At 38.4% G+C, this 18,749-nt stretch overlaps 1 protein-coding gene across 2 annotated transcripts in view; it reads right to left on the bottom strand.

Moving 5' to 3' along the window:
* fat4 (FAT atypical cadherin 4) overlaps window positions 1-18,749 on the bottom strand; it is a 465,822-nt gene that overhangs the window by 54,355 nt on the left and 392,718 nt on the right. For both annotated transcript variants that reach the window (XM_069925240.1, XM_069925241.1), the window contains exon 12: window positions 9,410-9,717. In XM_069925240.1, the coding sequence (XP_069781341.1) occupies window positions 9,410-9,717 (308 nt within the window). The remainder of the gene's footprint in view (window positions 1-9,409; window positions 9,718-18,749) is intronic.

Raw genomic sequence — 18,749 nt, 5'->3', positions numbered from 1 at the left:
TTTTTGCAAAACCTGCTGAAATTATACCAGGCTTTTGGAGAGAAATAACTTTGGCTTCGTGCACTGTTTTGGACTTTACCTATCTTTCCTTCAGGAGGAGCAATCCACATTCATTGGATTGATTCCTCGGATGAGATGCTGTTGGATGAAAAACTGAGTAGTATTTCTGGAAGAATGAATAATGATCTTATTGAAACCTATACAATTCTTTGAGGGCTTGATAGTATCACATTTCACACATACACTGTTTTTTCATAGCTAAATCCACTAGTGCTCAGGATGATAATTACACATTAATTTCAGGTCTAAGGTCAGAAATGCTACAATGAGATGAGGAGATAGGAGATACTTCATGGCTGAAAACATTATGAATCTTTAGAATTCTCTTGAGAAGTATTTCATGCTCTGTTGCCTGAATACATTGAAGAGAAGCAAAAGTTGTAACTTTCCATGGATTCAGCTTACTCTGCTGGTACTTTCTTTCATTATCCAAGTATTTCATTATTGGGTTAAGGCATATTAGGAACAGGGGATTGAAATAAATCTGATCAGTCGTACCATCACTGAATCGTTTGAGAGTTCACTTCCCCTTCAGTTTTTATACTCTTACAGTCTTTATAGAAATACTGAAGTACATTTTGAAAGGATTGGTGATATTACAAAATAAATATATCATTCGAGCAATTTCTTAATGTTCTCAAATTACTATATATTATTTTATTCTACAGTACATGTAAAACCTCTTAAAACAGTAGGTTTTGTTATTCCCATTGCTTTATGACATGTATATCCTAGATAATTAGCAAGAATTCTGTAACTTGCAAAATCATTGTTGATTGAGAAATAGAGACAGGGGCATTCCTAAATGCCTAATTGCTTGAAAATAAAACTTATTCCACACCTTTTAGGTCTACTGACTGAAGAAAAGGTATAACTTGGTTCAAGCTAATCAAAGTTTCCCCCTCTAATAAATTGGATAGTGTGTGCTGAAGATTTAATCAATATCCTCTAGTCAGATCCAGTCATTTGTTGGACTTGCTCAGAATTTAAAGAATTTTGCAAACAATGAAAACTATTTACATGACAATTTTATGTTATAAATAATATAGATCTCAAGAATTTCCAATATGCCTACACTGATGTTTCTCAGCACTAACCCGAGAAATCTGGTCAAGCTTCCCATGAGGTTAGTCCAATTTATTTCCTATTGGATTCTACATGTTGACATATTTTGTTAGTTCACCCAAGCCTGAACACTAAATAAGATATTTTATTATTGTAAAAATTTTTACAAGCTCAATTTCTTTGAGTTCTTTCAGCAATATAAACATTATCGTGTTCTTTTCAGATCTGATCAGATACTATGTATTGTAATGTAATAAAACAGAAATGTAATATAACATGAAATCGAATTAGTCTGCCATAAGGGAGGCAAAGTTTCGCCATTAGCTTTTCCCGACACCCCTTACAGTCACAGAGAGGCAAAACAATCCTCCAGAATCATCAAGTGTCTGTGGTTTTGCCTCCAGGATTCATACAGCCTCTGGAGCCACACAAGATGACAGTTCAGATCAAATCACCAGAACCTGAGCCCAGACCCAAATCACTAACACAATGATGAAGTCTTCAGTGCTCATGGCCCGGAGGGAGCCCTTTTTGCCCTCAGCATCCTCTTGAATCCCAATTCCAATACCTGATTCTCATGAGCCAGTTTGGTGTGAATCCTTTGACCTCATCGCCAGCAGCCCGCAGCCTGCGTGAGTGGGTGTTCTCCCCCATTACTGGTGCCCTGCGACAGTCCACTGCTCTCCTAGTCTGCAATCCCTCGTGGGAGCTGCTGAACATAGGTGCTGCATTCTTGGACCCAGAGTCCACAGTTGCAGGATTTTAAATAAAACAGGCTTTTTCCAACTTGTACAGAACCATCATAGTGGGATTGAGCTGTAGGACCCCGTGGGGGAGCACTGTGCTCCTGTATTTTTTATATTTTTAAAATTTTTTTAAATTTTTCACACTATGAACCATATTGACCAAAATAAACATAAACATTTCCCCCTTGAATATACACAGTGTCATTTTCTCCCCTTCCCCCCCCTCCCTCCTTCCCACCCCCCTCCCCACCCACTAAACGTTCAACAAATACAATGGAGCAATATTGACGTCATCTTGAGTGACTGCCTGTGACTTTTTCCAGTTTAAACAGTGTAAAAATAAATTTAGCTGTGTAGGTTCATTCATAGTTTGCATATTTCTCATCAAGTCTCTTTCTACCAAATACAGGACAAAGATATCCAAAAAGATAAATCCACCAGTAAAACACAGAAATTCATGAAAATAAGGATTATACACTATCAATATTGCATTTAAACATAATTGGTTCAGTTCTTCATTGGAGAAGATGCAAGAGAATGGGCATAGAAAGATTTTCATTTAAATTATGGATTCATCGTATCCAAGGGGTAAACAAGCAAAATAAGACTATTTAGTTCAGCTCGTTATCCAGCTCACATGTTTTCCCAATCTTTTCTTTTTTCTGCCCCACACCCATATTCACAGACTTATGAATTGATTCAGGTTCCTCTCAAATGCATGAACTAGGTCAATATTTATCAGAATTAATCAAAAAATATTTCATGAGACAATGATTCTACTGTGCATTATATAACATTTCAAGACATACTATATTTAATTTATAATTTATCGGCTAAGTTACTGTTTCTGTCCATTTCTGAATTTTGCTCCTCTCTTTAAATATTTTGTTTCCTGCACGTTGATAACAAACATCATAACTCCACCTTTGGCAATGATTAGATGGATTTAAAATTAATTGTACCATGATAAGAATTTCATTTTATATATACTCAAACTAAATTCATGTCCATCTGAATTTGTATTCCTATTGACTTAATTTATCTTCACATTTTGCTTATTTTTTGTTACATGGAAATGCCTCCTGTAATTCATGTGGCCAAATTCAGGAGATACTGTAAACTTGGCTTTACAAACATGTTGTCAATACAATTACATTGTACAATGTTATCAATGGCTTGGTTATGTGATGCAATATATATAAAACAGAGTAGGGAAGAATAATGCTTGAAATCAACATACCTGACAGTGTTCAGAAGTAATATGTTTAATACTTCATGATAATCAGTTAAACACTTGACACAATTCATTTAGAGAACTTGAATTATGTTTCAAACATGGTTGTATAAAGTTAAACAATACTTGTAGGCCAGACACCTGCTTTTTCAAAAAGATGTTTTACATAATCTGACAGTGCTTTAAAATCATTTACAATTTGTAGATGGTGTATTGTTTTGCAACGTTAGTGATCAATAAAGTATCGCCTCAAACCGTGCATCTTGGCGCCTCACAGTTCGGCGGGCAACAACCTCCTTTGAAGAAGACCGCAGAGCCCACCTCACTGACAAAAGGCAAAGGAGGAAAAACCCAACACCCAACCCCAACCCACCAATTTTCCCCTGCAACCGCTGCAACCGTGTCTGCCTGTCCCGCATCGGACTTGTCAGCCACAAACGAGCCTGCAGCTGACGTGGACATTTACCCCCTCCATAAATCTTCGTCCGCGAAGCCAAGCCAAAGAAGATTTAATAGTAAGTTCCATGTATTGTTTATCTTGCTTACATTTTGTATTTCTCGATGTTTACATGTTTTTTGTATCTATATTTTATATTGAATTCAACATGCAATGGAAAAGAATAGTGAAATCCATGCAATAAAATATTCTTTGAGTGATGTGCTACTTGAGTGTCAGATTTTGGTGAATTAACAAAATTACAAATGTATGATGTGAAAATATCAAATAATTGGAAGAAAATATTGCAGAAAAAGAACAAAATGTGCATTGGTTTTGGATAAAGCCATTTGCTGAGAGCTATGAAACAACCAATCACAAACAAAGTGAAAAAGAAGTAGTTGAGCCCAGAGAAATAAACACAGCTGTGCTGCTTGCAAAATGGTGTTTTATTTCACAGCTTTTCAAAGCTGTTGAGTAACTCATTCAAGTGGCAACTTTATCCTGCAAGGAACACAAGGGAATAAAGGAATGTCCCATCAGATTTTCCTCTTTACTACTAAAGTCATTAGTCTGGGTTGCTGATCATTCATTCTACCTTGTGGAGTTAGACACAAACTTAGGTGGCAGAAGTGAATGGATGGTATGTCAAATTCAATGCACTTAATCCTGTTTTCAGTATTGTCAAAGACATTTTCTGTGATATGCAGCAATGCACTTGGCTAATTCAAGATTTGCAATCTGTATTTCTCAGGATTAACCAACAATTTACTCAAATGAGTGGCTGACTATTTTGTCTCCTTGAACTGCTCTTGAACAAACGCAAATATCAAGCAGTGTACATCAAAATTCTAGAATCTAAGCCTGTGGTTCAGTGGGCTGACTGAACCAAGCGGTCTGATACACTTCAAATCTAGCCCCTCAATGTTACATGAACCATTGTAACCTTGTTTTGAATGTTGTTGCTGACCTTAATTAAAATGATACTAATCATTTTTGTTTTTTGTTATTTTTGTTAATTAAATGCATATTAACTATAGCATTTGTTTTTCACTTTTTCCTTTTTATTTTAATTGTTCAAATTTATTTCAACAGATTCTAAATCTATGGTAATCACCAAAAATGGTTGAATTTTAAACAAATGAGGACCACCATCATAACATTATTGAAGAAAAGCACAATAAAGGATGACAGCCACCATCAGGAGGTGCTTTGAGATGTTGGTCATGGCTCACACCCAGTCAACATTGACCCACTTCAATTTGCCTAATGTCCAAATAGGTCCATGGCAAATGCCATCTCCCTGTCCCTCCATCCAGCCCTGGAACAATTAGACACCAAGGACTGCTACTATTTATTGAATACAACTCAGCCTTCAATACCAAAGTTTGCAGTAAATGCTTCCCCAAACATTGAAACCTTGACCTCAACAACAGGATCCCTGACTTCCTGTTCATCAGACCACAATCAGTGGGGGTGGGAAGCAGCACTTTGTCATGACCATACTCGACACAGGCACTCTGCAAAGATGTGTAGTCGCCCCCCCCACTATACTCTCTACATCCATGACTGCATATCTGAATACCATCCCAACTCCATCTTTAAGATTGCTAACAACATCAAATCACACCGGGTATCAAATACTGATGAAGTGGAAAACAGGAAGAAGATTAAGTATCTAGTGTTCTGTCACCACAATATGAATCTCTCCTTCAACTTCAGTAAGACAAAGGAGCTGATCATGGACCAGGAGGGGTAGAGCCCACTTTCCTGTCCACATTAATGTTGTCTGAGTAGATAGCTTCAAGAAAAAACTGCAATGTAGCCCTCCTTGCAATCTCCGAAGATAGCTTCAAGTTCCTGGGAATAAATGCTTCCAATTACCCTACCTGGAGCAAACACATTGATTCAACTGTCAAGAAAGCAGTCCAATGCCTTTGCTTCTTTGAAAGGCTAAAGAAGTTTAGCAAGTATGTCCTTCATGTCTCTTAATAACTTTCAGCTGGGTGGATCACAATATGAGATGTGAACTGCTCTGCCCAATATAGTTCAGAACATCACAATGACCTCCTTCCCCCAATTTTATCCACATTTCCTGCTGCTTTGGAAAGACAGCTGGCATAATGAAGGATCCATTCAACCCCAGCTACACGGTCTTCTCTCTCCTCCCATCAGGAAGAAAGATCAAGAATGTGAAATCATACACCAATGTGTTCAAAGACAGTTTCTTCTTCATAGCCATCAGGCTTCTGAATGAACCTCACAACAGGGATCTCATGCTGCCCTTGCTATGTATGAATTGATCTTTTCACTGCAACACATTCACTCTTGCTCTTCTACTTTGTACTGTTATGTGCAAGTTAGAGTTGACATGCTGGAAATGCTTGCAAAATGAACACGACTGACTGCAATGGTTTTAATATAATAATAAATTTGAACTTCAGCTTGAGAAATGCAAATTTCTGTGAGCTCAACAATAAAAACAGACATTTGGTGCATTGGGTAGTTATGGATTTTTTTCAACTCAGGTTAACATAAAACAGAAGATAGTTACATAATTTTGAATTCATGGTTATTAGCATAAAAATATTGCTTTGCACAGAAATGCACCCAACTGCAGAATGAAGAATAATATTTATTGAGACAGCACTCAACAAAGCAAGGTCAAATTTTGATGTATTTAGGTCGGTAAAAGCAGTAGAATCGACTAAAATGGCGCAAAGTAGTGGGGAATTTTCAGCATAATTTACACCCAAAAGTATCTAGATTTCTTGTTTTCTACCTGCTGTTTTTGTTGGTTTAAGATTCAAATAGTAGGGTCCAGTGGACTCATAAAATGGAGATGCCTCCAGGTCAGCACTGCAAATTCTGCCAAATCACTGATGCGTGAAACTCTTTATAATTGCATTCATTTTCTTATGGGCACAAACATGAATGGGCAGAGTTTCAAGTTTTCTTAGGGTCTTTTACATTAGTAAAATGTAGGTTTGACTTAAAGCTATTTTATGGGTACAACAATTAGAGGTACAGTAACAAAATTACTCTGAAGCTGCTAGACTATATTAATTAGGTTAATAAATTTATCAACATTTCAAAATAACTAACTTTATGTCATTTAGAATCAACTTTAAATTAGAATACTCATGAAAAGCACTGAATTTTGTGTCAGACCTATCATCACATATACAAATAAATGAAGACTAGTTCATCATTCTTAAATTAATCAACAAGTACTTTTTCAATGTAAAGAATTGTCAGATGGTTCATGGGATTACACATGATTTTAATGTTAATTTAGAGCATGGTAACATGCCCTTCCAGTCCACAAGTCTGTGCCACCCAAATACACCAATAAACCCCATATGTTTTTGGAGGTGGAAGGAAACTGGGGCACCCAGATGAAGCCCACATAAGTCATGGGGAAAACATACAAAACTCCCTACTGACAGTGCCGGATTCAACCTAGGTCGCTGGTGCTATAATAGCAATGTGCTAACCATACCAGCCTTAATGTGTTATTAAGAAAATGATTTCTCAAACATTTGAACTGCATTCTAACTACTGCAACTTTGAGTGCATGTTAGGTGCAATTTCAGAATTAATGCAAACACAGTTTACCTTAACAACACCTTTTTTTTTGTCTGGGCACTCTCCACCAGATGGCCTTAACAATGACTTCTCTGCTTTCTGTTAAACTTGCTCACTCACCTTTTCTTTCCCCTCTCCCATTCCAGCTTTTCCAGCTCTCCCCTCCCTTTCCCCTTACACAATACCCACCCAGCCATCCCTCCTCTCCCTCACTGCCCGTCCCCTCCCTCTTCTCTCCACATAATTTCCTGTCTTTGCCACTCCCTCCCCCTTTCCACGCCCCTTGCCAGCATTCTCTCAAACCTTGATGAAAGCCTCAAGCCCAGTTCCTTATCTTTACCTTTGCTACATAAAGGACACTATTTGACCTGCTGAGCTTCTCCAGCATTTTGTATTTTTACTACGACCACAATGCCTACATATTTTTGTGATTTACTTTTTACCTTAACATTTGGATTATTTATTGAGATCTATCCGGGAAAGAATTTACCCATGGTTTCACTACTCTATATCATAGTTCTGCTCGCTGTGGTGGGATCTGTGCACAGTATGTAGTGTAGCCTCTTTGCCTCTGCACTTTTGATGCTATAGTATGCTCTAACTCGAGTCATTTTTCAAAATTGACAGTTTAATGCTTTTCCCAGGTTTGCTTGAAAATTCCCATATGAAAGCATTGAAAGTCTGTGGGTTTTTCTATAAACGGTGTGACATCTGGGCAATATATTTCCTACATGTCTGCACACTTGAAGACACACATGGCTGATTAACCTAACCAAATGGCTCTTTCAAAACTGCTTCAAAATAGCACTGAGGGATTTAGGACATTATCTCCTAAGACTACTAAAACTTCATCCATTCTACAGCACTTTAGACATTACACTCTGCATAGAGAAAATAATCTGGTCTTAAAAAGTGGTGTGCATGCACTTTAGAATAAATACTCTTTATATAATATCTCTAACATTGAAAACTGGCTGAAGGAACAGCAAACAAGTCAGCAGGAGTGTTGTGGATCAGTTAGAGCACTTTTAATCATCCTTGAACAAAGTGAATTCTGAAAAATAAATATTAAATCTCAACCCACTGTTGAGTGCTGGTTGCTCACCAAAATCCCTGGAGCAATGCAAGTGTGGCAATTACCTACATATCTTAGTGGAAGCCTAAACCTCAGTTACAGTTCTCATTAACATATGCAAGAGCCTTAACACTGAGGCAGCCAATATAATTATTGCTGTATGAATATGGCTATTGTTACTGTTTTTAATGGTTAAAGAATTTTTACCCTTCCAGTCACAATAGGCAATAAGGGGAGATTCTAATGAAATATTAAACACAGTTATTAGATACAAAACATTAAAAAATATATTAAACACAGTTATTAGATACAAAACATTAAATTGAATACAATCGCAAAATTCAAATGAGAAGAGAGAATGGAATTAAATAGAAGCAGATAAAATCAAGAATGGGAATGAAATTGAAAAGGCAGGTAGTCAATCATTTCTTATTTATATTAATTTTTTGGGGATATTTGGATTAAACAATAATTCTGAATTATATTGCACTCTTGATGTTTAAAAATAATTTAAGAAATTTAACTGAAACCTAAAAAATTAATGGAGACAAAAGGTAGAAAACATAAGATTGCTTGGAAAAGGTTTTGTTGATGGCATTTAAGTATTAGCCTTGATTTTGTACATAAATCCTGGATTGAAGGTTAATGTTATTTTTCATTGACTAATTCTCAAATATGAGAGATGACATTTGTTGGTGCTTTTTTAGGTCAAGACCTTTGCTTTGTTCATCTCCCTGACTGTAAGAATATGGGTATTGCACAGTATCACAATATTTTTGGTACTTTCTGGACCTTCTGTTATCTATTCCCCTTCAGATCCATTCTCTCTCTTCTGCCATTGTAAATATTAGTAGATATTCATCTTTTTGATCATTTAGGTGCATTGGCACTACAATCAGTGCCAATGCATTGACACTGAGCATGAGCCTATAAACATTTTAAAGGGAGACTCAGCAAATAATTATTACTTTGCACATTATTTATTATTGAATAATTATTTTCTGTATTGCACAGTAAGTGGAAGAAGTATGATTAGTTTTACCCAGAGTGGCAACACATGTGAGTTTCAAGAGTATTCAACCTGTGAACTGCATTCTGTAAAGTAGTTTAAAAATACCTTTCGTTTCATATTTATTTAGTCCACTCAAAACAAACTAAACCACAGGATCCAGTATGGGATTAAGTATAGGGAATTTGTTACTTACTAGTTCAGCCCTTCTCGCAACCACAGTGTGAAACTGTCCGTCAGAGACCCTCTTTGTTGTCATCAGCCTGTATGCTCCACTTCCAAGGTTGAAGGAGAATTTCATCTTGCCTTCCACTATTTCCAGGGCTAGAAATTCAGCCTTGTTTCCTGTCTGATTGTCATAGTTATAGATTAATAGAGAGTTTTCTTTAATGGTGGAAAATTTGATATAGATGTAATTATTGTTTGGATCCAGACTAGGAAACTCCATGTATGACATCTCTTCAAAGCCATAGCTGTTCAGTTCACAGTGTTTCCCAAAGACACCTGAAACAACAAAATAATCAACTATTGTCCTCCTTTCATAACAAATCAATGATTTAAAAAAATGAACATTTGTAAATGTTAACTTTTTAATGAATCTTCACATCACAAACCATCACAAAATTTTGTTTCCACAGAATTTTGCGATTTACTCCAAACCATCAGAAGGTATTTACTTCTTTTTTTCATATTCATGGATATATTTAATAATTACTGGTAACTCTGAACTTGCATTCATGCAGATTTGTTCTACATTGGTTTTTATGCTCGAATAAATGCTAATAATATTTTCAAGAAATTTCAGATGAAGCTATTGCTGAGTAAATGAACACAAAATAGGAGGAATTTTTGGAATACATTAGATCATGTTAATTCCAAACCAAAATGTCTGGTTAGTACAGAAACTAGTGATGCAGCAACTAATTAATAAGAAGAATTTCTAATGGTGAATTATTTCCTTCAGCTGTTATTAAAATTACCTCCACTTGAGAGAGAATAAATAAAGAAAATACTTCAATGAATTATATTTAGGAAAAAAGGCAGAAATCCTCTCATGAAATATAAGAAGAAAATACTGAATTTATATGATAGGTTAATCAAGATTGTCACAGTGAAGGGACCAAGCTGATTGATCACTACATTTTTTTTTAAAGGTGGAGGCTGTGCTGGTGCTCTCGACTCTTGCTGCCTTTAGCTCAGCTTGCTAGTGTTTTTCTTTGTCCTCAGTGGCATGGTAAGGGTAACAGCATGGAATGTGAAAAAAATGTTCCTTTTATCTATATTCCATCATATGACTATTGAAAAATCTGAGGCAGAGGGTTGTCCTTTTCCTATTAAGCATTCCCTTGGAGTGGAGAATAACTGGATTTGTGGGTTCTGAGGCTAATGTGGGAACTGCAGACATCTCCATGGATGAGGCATGAGACAGGTAGATCAAATGGTACTTTATTAGCTGGTGCATTTCCTCCCCTCATACACAGAGTTCCTGAGTGCTTCCAGTACATGACCTTCTTAATCCCATCCCTAATGTTTCTTTTCCACGTTGACTATCCAGGAGCCAGAAGTTCCCACATATCAGTGAGGATGTTCTAATTCTTCAAGGCAAATTTGAGCCCAAATTTGAATATGTTTTCTCTCTGGCTGGTAACCTTCTCATATTATAAAGCTTAGAACAGTGTGTCTGCTTTACTCACATGATATTGGGCAAGGTACCAGGCATAAAGTCATAGATCTCAAGATGCAGCACAGAAACAGACCCCTCTGTCACCTAATCCTACTAACCTATTTTATTCTCTCCGCAGACATGAGGGACAATTTACAGTGAAACATTAACTTACCAATTTGCAGGGTTTTGGGATGTGGGAGAAAACTGCAGCACATGGGGGTAAACCTCAATCTCAGCAGTTTGTAGAAGGGCACTGATCACAACTGTCTAGTTGGGCATGAGTTTTTAGCCAGGTCTGAGGAATTGTTCTTCTAATAACTTTTCCTCAATTGACTAAAGGTTACACTGGCATTTTTCATGCTTATTATGTATCTTTTCTATTAGAGGAAAATGTGGTTTAACAAGGAAGTTTGGAATAGGATCTTAGTCTGGCAGAGTTTGATTGTAAGACATGTCTCTCGTGCTTCAGCAAACAACTTGATCATGTCTTGGAGCTCAGCCTTTAAATACTCAAAAGCACAAGTGTCATCTGCAAACTGCAGCTCACTACTAAGGAGCAATGATAGTCTTATTTGACACAGGTTTTCAATGAGATTGGCTCCACTGTAGTCTTTCACACCATAATAGAGTCAATGTAGTAGTTTAACAGCCACTTCCCACTCAAAATGATAACTGTCAAAACTAGTTGCAATAAGAATAAAACAATTAAGCCCAGAAACTTTATGTAACCATAGTATCTTTGTGCACTACACAATACAATTTTATATGGATTCAGTAGATATTTGGCAAAGTTGTCAAATGGTTTCTCTGCCTTTTCCAAGCAAACTACTCCACCATTCCCATGAGCAGTGGAGTAGCTTGCTTCAGCAAGGGTTGGAGAGGATCTACCTGACCAGGTTAAGGCTGTGTAGTCTGGCATTCAGGAATACAACACGGAACACTACAGTGCAGAAACAGGCCCTTGAGCCCATCTAGTCCATGCCAAACTATTTTTCTGCCTAGTCCCATTGATCTGCACTTGGACCATAGCCCTCCATACCCCTCCCATCTATGTATCAACCCAATTTAAAAAAAAATTGAGCCCATATTTGCCATTTCAGCTGCCAACTCATTCCACATTCTCATCACTCTCTGCGTGAGAAAGTTTCCCCAAATATTTCCTTTAAATATGTCAGCTTTTGCCCTTAACCCATGCCCTCTTGTCTCACCTAACCTCAGAGGAAAATGCCTGCTTGCATTTACTCGATCTATACCCCCATAATTGATATCTACATACCTCTATCAATTCTTTATATTTTGCACTATGCTGCAAGTCACCGTTGCCCCTTCACACCACCAATACCCCCTGCCAATCCCACAAACCCAATTACAAACCACACACCAATTTAGTAGTTTATTGCTATTCCTTCACCAGCCTTATACTTCAATCGGACCCTTAAGGTTCCAACTTCCCTGGAGTGAAGCAAATACAGAAGAGGCTTTTGTGTGTACAAACTGTGAAAACTCTGTTCCATTGTGCACAGGCCTCAGGCAACAAACATACATTTGCCCACTCCATATCATCAATTATATGCACCTTTCCCAATGCAAAATATTTTGTAGGTCCCTAAGTTCCTTTGTGTGTGGTGAAATAACAAGGTATTTATCCTTTCACCAGATCTGTGTTAAACTTATTTATATTGCACAAAACAGATTGCAGCAAATGAGAACTAACAGGTTAGGAAAAGTGATTTATCGAGCACTTTGTCAGAAAAAGAAAACAGGGAGATATTAGTGCTTGTCTCACTCTCAGTATCCCTTTGAAAACTAAACACTTGAAATGAATAATGATTAACTTTAACTGACCTTGATCTTTATTCGATTGGTTTAAAAAAAGCAAACAACTGATATGTGTTAAAATGTTGCATCTCTGAACCATTGTGAATAAAAATGTAGACCTCTGAAAGTATATATATACAATTTCACCAGAAATTTCAAACAGAAGAAATTCTCATGTAGGATTATAAGTACATTTGACAGAGAACAACCTGGCTTCATTTTCTCTGGTCATTTATCACTGGTTCAGCACTTTAAAGCTTAAAGAAATTGAATTAGTAAATCGAGAGTTTAAAATTATGAGGTTGTTTAGCATTCTGGGTTGATGATGTCTACTGATGTCAATTTGGTTCCCACCTACATTAACATGCATTTGTCAATCCCTTCATCAATGTTATTGCTTCATGTAACTAGAACAAGAACAATTTAATATGTCAGTGTTGAAAAATAAATGATAAATGACTGAATTTTAAGAGATATTACTGTTGGCTGTTTCCGATTGAATGGCACCGCTGCTTCAGTGAGACCTAAAAACTTATTTTTGACAAATTGAAGTGTAATGACACAGATTATGTTGGGATGAAACACTGCATTGTACTCTTGCAGATTGCACTGACAAGGCATAAGGTTCCTCAATACATAACCTCTCCAATAAATAAGAGAATACTGTAACAGAATAAAGTGCTGCATAGTTTCATACCTGAAAGATTGTTTTCGATAGGTTAAGAGAAGGTTGGGTCAAGCCCCTACTTTCCCATCATGGAGTAACTGCAATATAATGTGACAGTGCGGTACACATACTGCCAAAAAGTTCTCAACTATCTTGAACAATTATGGATATTATTTCATAAAAGTTTTGCTTTCATACTATGGTAGTGAAAGGACAGAACACAGCTGTCCATTTCACTAACACTGCTGTTTTTAATTATCTTCTTCTTGAGGTGACTGCAATCACAACAACAAATTCAAAATCTGTGGTTATGATTTGATTTGGCACTTTTCATCTAAACTAAGAGCAGCTGACGGCCTCTTAGTCATCCACCAAACTGCCTGGAGTCTTTCAGTGGCATTAAACAATTTCAGTTAGTCAAAAAAAAGTTGAGAGCAGGAAACAAGAGAGATGGATCAGATGGTGGACGAACACAGGCTGTGGACCACTTTCCCATCCCTTGACAATGTCACCATCTGCAGCCATAATCAGCAGGACCACGATAGGAACCTCCAGAAATTCCTCCACATAACAAAATGCCTCAATTTGATGTATAACACAGGTAAGTGTGTCTTCAGCACATGTCGCCTGGCTATATTAGGCTGCGTTGTGGAGAATGGAGTCATCAGCCATGACCCCGACCACATGCGCCCCCTGTTAGAATTTCCATTTCCCTACTGCCTCAAGGCCTTGAAAAGTTCCCTGGGGTTTTTGCTCTTATTATGCTCAGTGGGTCCCCAACTATGTGGAGAAGGTCCGACCCCTCATCAGGGCCATCATTTTCCACCTGTTGCCAGAAGCCTGCAAGGCATTGGACTGGATCAAAGATGACATTGCAAAGGTCACGAAGCATGCAGTGGACAAATCCATCCAATTCCAGGTGGAGAGCGAGGTGTCAGACATTTCCCTGGCTGCCACACTTAACAGGTTGGCAGGTCCATAGTGTTTTTATCGTGCACCTTCCAGGGCTCCAAGATCGGGCACTCCTCCATCGAGAAAGAGGCCCAGGCTATCGATGAAGCGGTACGACACTGGAGACATTATCTCGCCGGAAAGCATTTTACCCTGCTGACTGACCAATGGGTAATTGCCTTTATGTTTAACAATCAGCAGCAGGGTAAAATCAAAAATGATAAAATTCTGGTGGAGAACTGAGCTCTCCATCTACAATTATGACATACTGTATTGGCCTGGAAAGCGTAACAAGCCCTCAGATGCCCTGTCTCGGGGGACTTGCACCAGTGAGCAAATGGATTGACTGCAGGCACTGCACGATGATCTAAGCCACCATGGATCACACACTTTTTTCATTTCATCAAGGGCCGTAATCTCCCGTACTCCACTAAGGACATCAGGTTGCTTACCAAAAAATGGCCGGCTATGCGTGAATGCAAACCACGCTTCTACCAGCCCAAACAGTCACACCTGATCAAGGCCACTCACCCCTTCCAACGTCTGAGTATGGATTTCAAAGGGCCCCTATTGTCAATGAACCGCAACATATACTTCATCAACATCATCCATGAGTACTCGTGGTTCCCCTTTGTCAGCCCCTGCCCGGACATGACTGTAGCTACCGTCATAAAGGCCCTGGAAAATTTATTCACCATTTCAGGATACCCCTGTGACAGGGGTTTGGCCTTCATTAGTGATAGGCTGAATCAATATTTGCTGTCCAAGGGCATGGCATCTAGCTGGACCACCAGCTATAACCCCAAGGGGTATGACCAGGTGGAATGGGTGAACAGCACGGTCTGGAAGGCAGTACTACTGGCCTTAAAGTCAAAAGGCCTTCTTGGCCCCCACTGGCAAGAGGTCCTCCCAAAGGTGCTCCATGCTATCCAGCCCCTCCTGTGTACAGCCACCAACGAGACACCTTATGAAAGACTGTTTACATTCCCTGGGAGATCAGCTTCGGGAACCACCTTACCTACCTGGCTGATGTTCCCTTGGCTGGTTCTACTCTGTAGGCACGCGAGGACATACAAGTTTGACCCTCTGGTCAAGAGGATCCAGGATAGGCACGATGACTCGGTATCTATCTGGGACCCTGGCACATGCTGGAGCATCTGGACCCCCCAATTAGCCGACAGGTATGCCCACCCCCCCCCCCCCCCCCAGCTGTTCAAGGCCCAACTTCCCAATTCCCACCACCCCTGCCAACCTGAGAGTCAACATACACACACAACCCCATCTCCCGGCCCAGCCAAGTACCCCTGCCGGGCCAACTGGGATGGATCAGCTGAAACTGACGGAGACCACTACAGACCCCCGGAAGGGGACTCGCCAGTCAAAACACCAAAGAAGACCAATGGACAGACTGAACTTATGAGAGTTGACTGACCATACCACACACCCCGGGACTTTCTTTTAAAAGAGGGTGTGAATGTGGTGAAACCACTATTGTACATATTTGCTATATGTAAATTACATGACCTTTCCTAGTTGACCCTGCTCTCACTGGCCGGCTCGTCGTTCTTCCCCTTTCTTCCCCATAAAGGCTGTCATGCCACAGCCTGGCACAAGTTTGAGTCTGGGTCAGTGTGAGTGACCAACACAGGGATGTTGTCCATCTCTTGCAAATAAAAGCCTTCAGTTTCGGCAACCGTTCTTTATGTAATTGATCGTGCGTCAATTTTTTTCTCCTGCCTCATTCCTCTCCACTGCCAATAGTCCTTCTGGACATTTTCACACTACCTCTGCCACCCTTTGGTTTTTTTTTTACCCATTAGAGGACTGCACTTCCACAAAAACCTATCAGATGATAACACTAGGCTAGCCTCTTCTTCCATTTCACTTCTCCCATACCAACTCCCCTATGTTCTTGGCCTTAAATTTCCCATCCACGTTTGCCTTTCCCTTATCCCTTTTTCTCACTCACCAAACTTCTCATCATCATGCTATTGGTTCCTCTCATCTTTTCCATTTTCCATGTAACTTCTCTCCTTGCCACTCCCTAATTTTATCTCTTTTGTTTTGGCCCAATTATATCATTGAACTCTAACAACATGTTTGAGCTGAATAATACACAAGGTCATGATATTTTTACATAAATTTTAAGCAGTAACATTAAAAATACTGTGCCTACTTTTCAAGGATAATTTCCACATGGCAACATTTCCACATGGCAACAAGTCACTTTACATTTTTCCTATAAAGTACCATTTATTTTTAGATATAATCTATCCTTGTGATTTCCTATCATATGTTAAGTCCACTTCAAACATACGAAACCACGAAGTGCAATGTTATTGAAGATTGCTTTTCTGAATTGAACTTGGACTTCTTCCCTGCTGATCTTGATGCAGTCAGTGACAAACATGATGAAAGGTAATACCAGGACATTGTGATCATAGAAAAATTATATGAGGGCAACTGGAATCGATTAATGCTGGTTGACTATTGTTGGACACTAATACAAGAGGCATCAGATGCTGTGTACAAATGAAAATTTGCGGCAAAACATTTTTACGTCAGTGTGTCAGCATCATTATATGATTAAACAGGCTAAATTCAGTAAAAGTTGATTCAATGTTTCTCCAGCTTCCTACGTGATACAACAAATCTGAAATTATCCTGGCGTTCAGCTTCAAGTTGTGTATCATAATCCTGAATTTTTTTCAAGAAGCAAACTTTTGAAAACATTTGTTGTTCAGTGTGTTTTTTTCCCCCATTAACTTCATAGAAAAGCTGATCTATCAGAGAGTGAAGTGGACAGCCAATTTGCTATGCCTGCACTTGCTCTCTCACTGACTTGAATGTAACCCCTATTTCTATCAAAGGAAATGAAGTAACTGACAATTTGCATTTGCTGTATTTGGATAAACAGTGTTTCAAAACAAACTTTAAAACCATCACTTATTAACTAAACAAAGTATCCACAATTTTTCAGTCCTGTAACTTCAATCAAAATCTTATGATCTTATAGGTAAATCGAATTTGGAAGAGGAGATTTATGTTTGTTTATACCCTCGGCCTTTCTGAAGATTATTGAAGAATTATGAGATCTCTGCCAGAAACAATCCAGCCATTTTAAGAGCCAAAGTTTATTCATTATTTTATACGATGCAACTTCTGATTTGTGACTTCACAATGTAAAATAAAACAGCTAATTATCAAGCTCTGTGTTACTCATGTTCACAGGCATTAAAAAAAAATGATGACTATCCAAGTCACAGAGAAGTATTATTGTCCCTTCCCTCACTTCCATTCAGAAGGTCACACCATCAACATATGCAGCACAATCATTTAAGGAAGCCCTTAAACCATGATACACAAGATGGTATCTCAGCATAATTTTCACCTGAAGTATAAGCAGCCATTAAATAACAAAACAAAGAACTCCTTTGTTTGTGAATTAGTTTGGACCAATTATATTTCTTAAGACCATTTCAATTCTCACTTAAGATGAGTTATAAATGAAGAATTTCTGTGTCCTGAAAATGAATAGTTAATTGGTAAACATTACGTTGGTATACATAACTCAAGACAATGGCATAGTTTGATCCTGTTTGTTTTGAAATCATGATTATTTCTATGACATGAACAAATTTTTAACAACAATTCCCAGTGAGATAAATGAGAAACCTTGAATGGAACATTTGCTATCTGTAATATATATATATATATATATATATAAAGCTATGTTTGCATTTTCAGGGTATTTGCTCTGCTATTTGGTGAAATGAGACCCCCGGCTGCTTAATGGAGAGAACATTAATCCGTTCCTTCCCCCATAGCTGGAGTTATTTTAATAATGTGAACTGGCAGCCAACATAAGTGGAGGCTCAGCAAAGGTGTTCAACCCTATAAACTGCTTAGAAAATGGAATGGTATCATGCTACGTGAAGGGAGAAAAAGATGAACAACTGAAAGTCAATTTGTAATTTTTGAGTGAAGGAAAAGCGGGATAGTTATTCACAGCAATTGGTTCCATCGAAGATCCACTACTTTTCACCTCTTTAAATTATGTTAAAGATATGAAAGCCTGGTATAGAAAGTCACTTCAAGAGACATGGTTTTCAATCTCAATTTCTCTGTCTTTGACATATTGCTTCCAAGATGAGGTCTTCCAGTCCAGATCATCCAAAATGTCCTCGTTTTTCCACAAACGAGGCTTCCCCTCCTCCACCATCAACTTAGCCCTTACCCGCATCTCTTCCATTTCCCACTCATCTGCCCTGGCCCCCTCTGCCCCTAGACACAACAAATATCTGTCCTCACCTACCACCCTACCAACCTCTGCATCCAACACATCTGTAATTTCGGGCAACTTCAAAGTGATTCCACCACCAGACACATCTCTCTGCATTGTGTGGGCACTGCTCCCTCCTTGACTCTTTTATC

Source organism: Narcine bancroftii, chromosome 3, assembly GCF_036971445.1.
Source record: "Narcine bancroftii isolate sNarBan1 chromosome 3, sNarBan1.hap1, whole genome shotgun sequence".
Classification (NCBI taxonomy): Eukaryota; Metazoa; Chordata; class Chondrichthyes; order Torpediniformes; family Narcinidae; genus Narcine; species Narcine bancroftii.
This window is presented reverse-complemented; position numbering and strand designations above follow the sequence as displayed.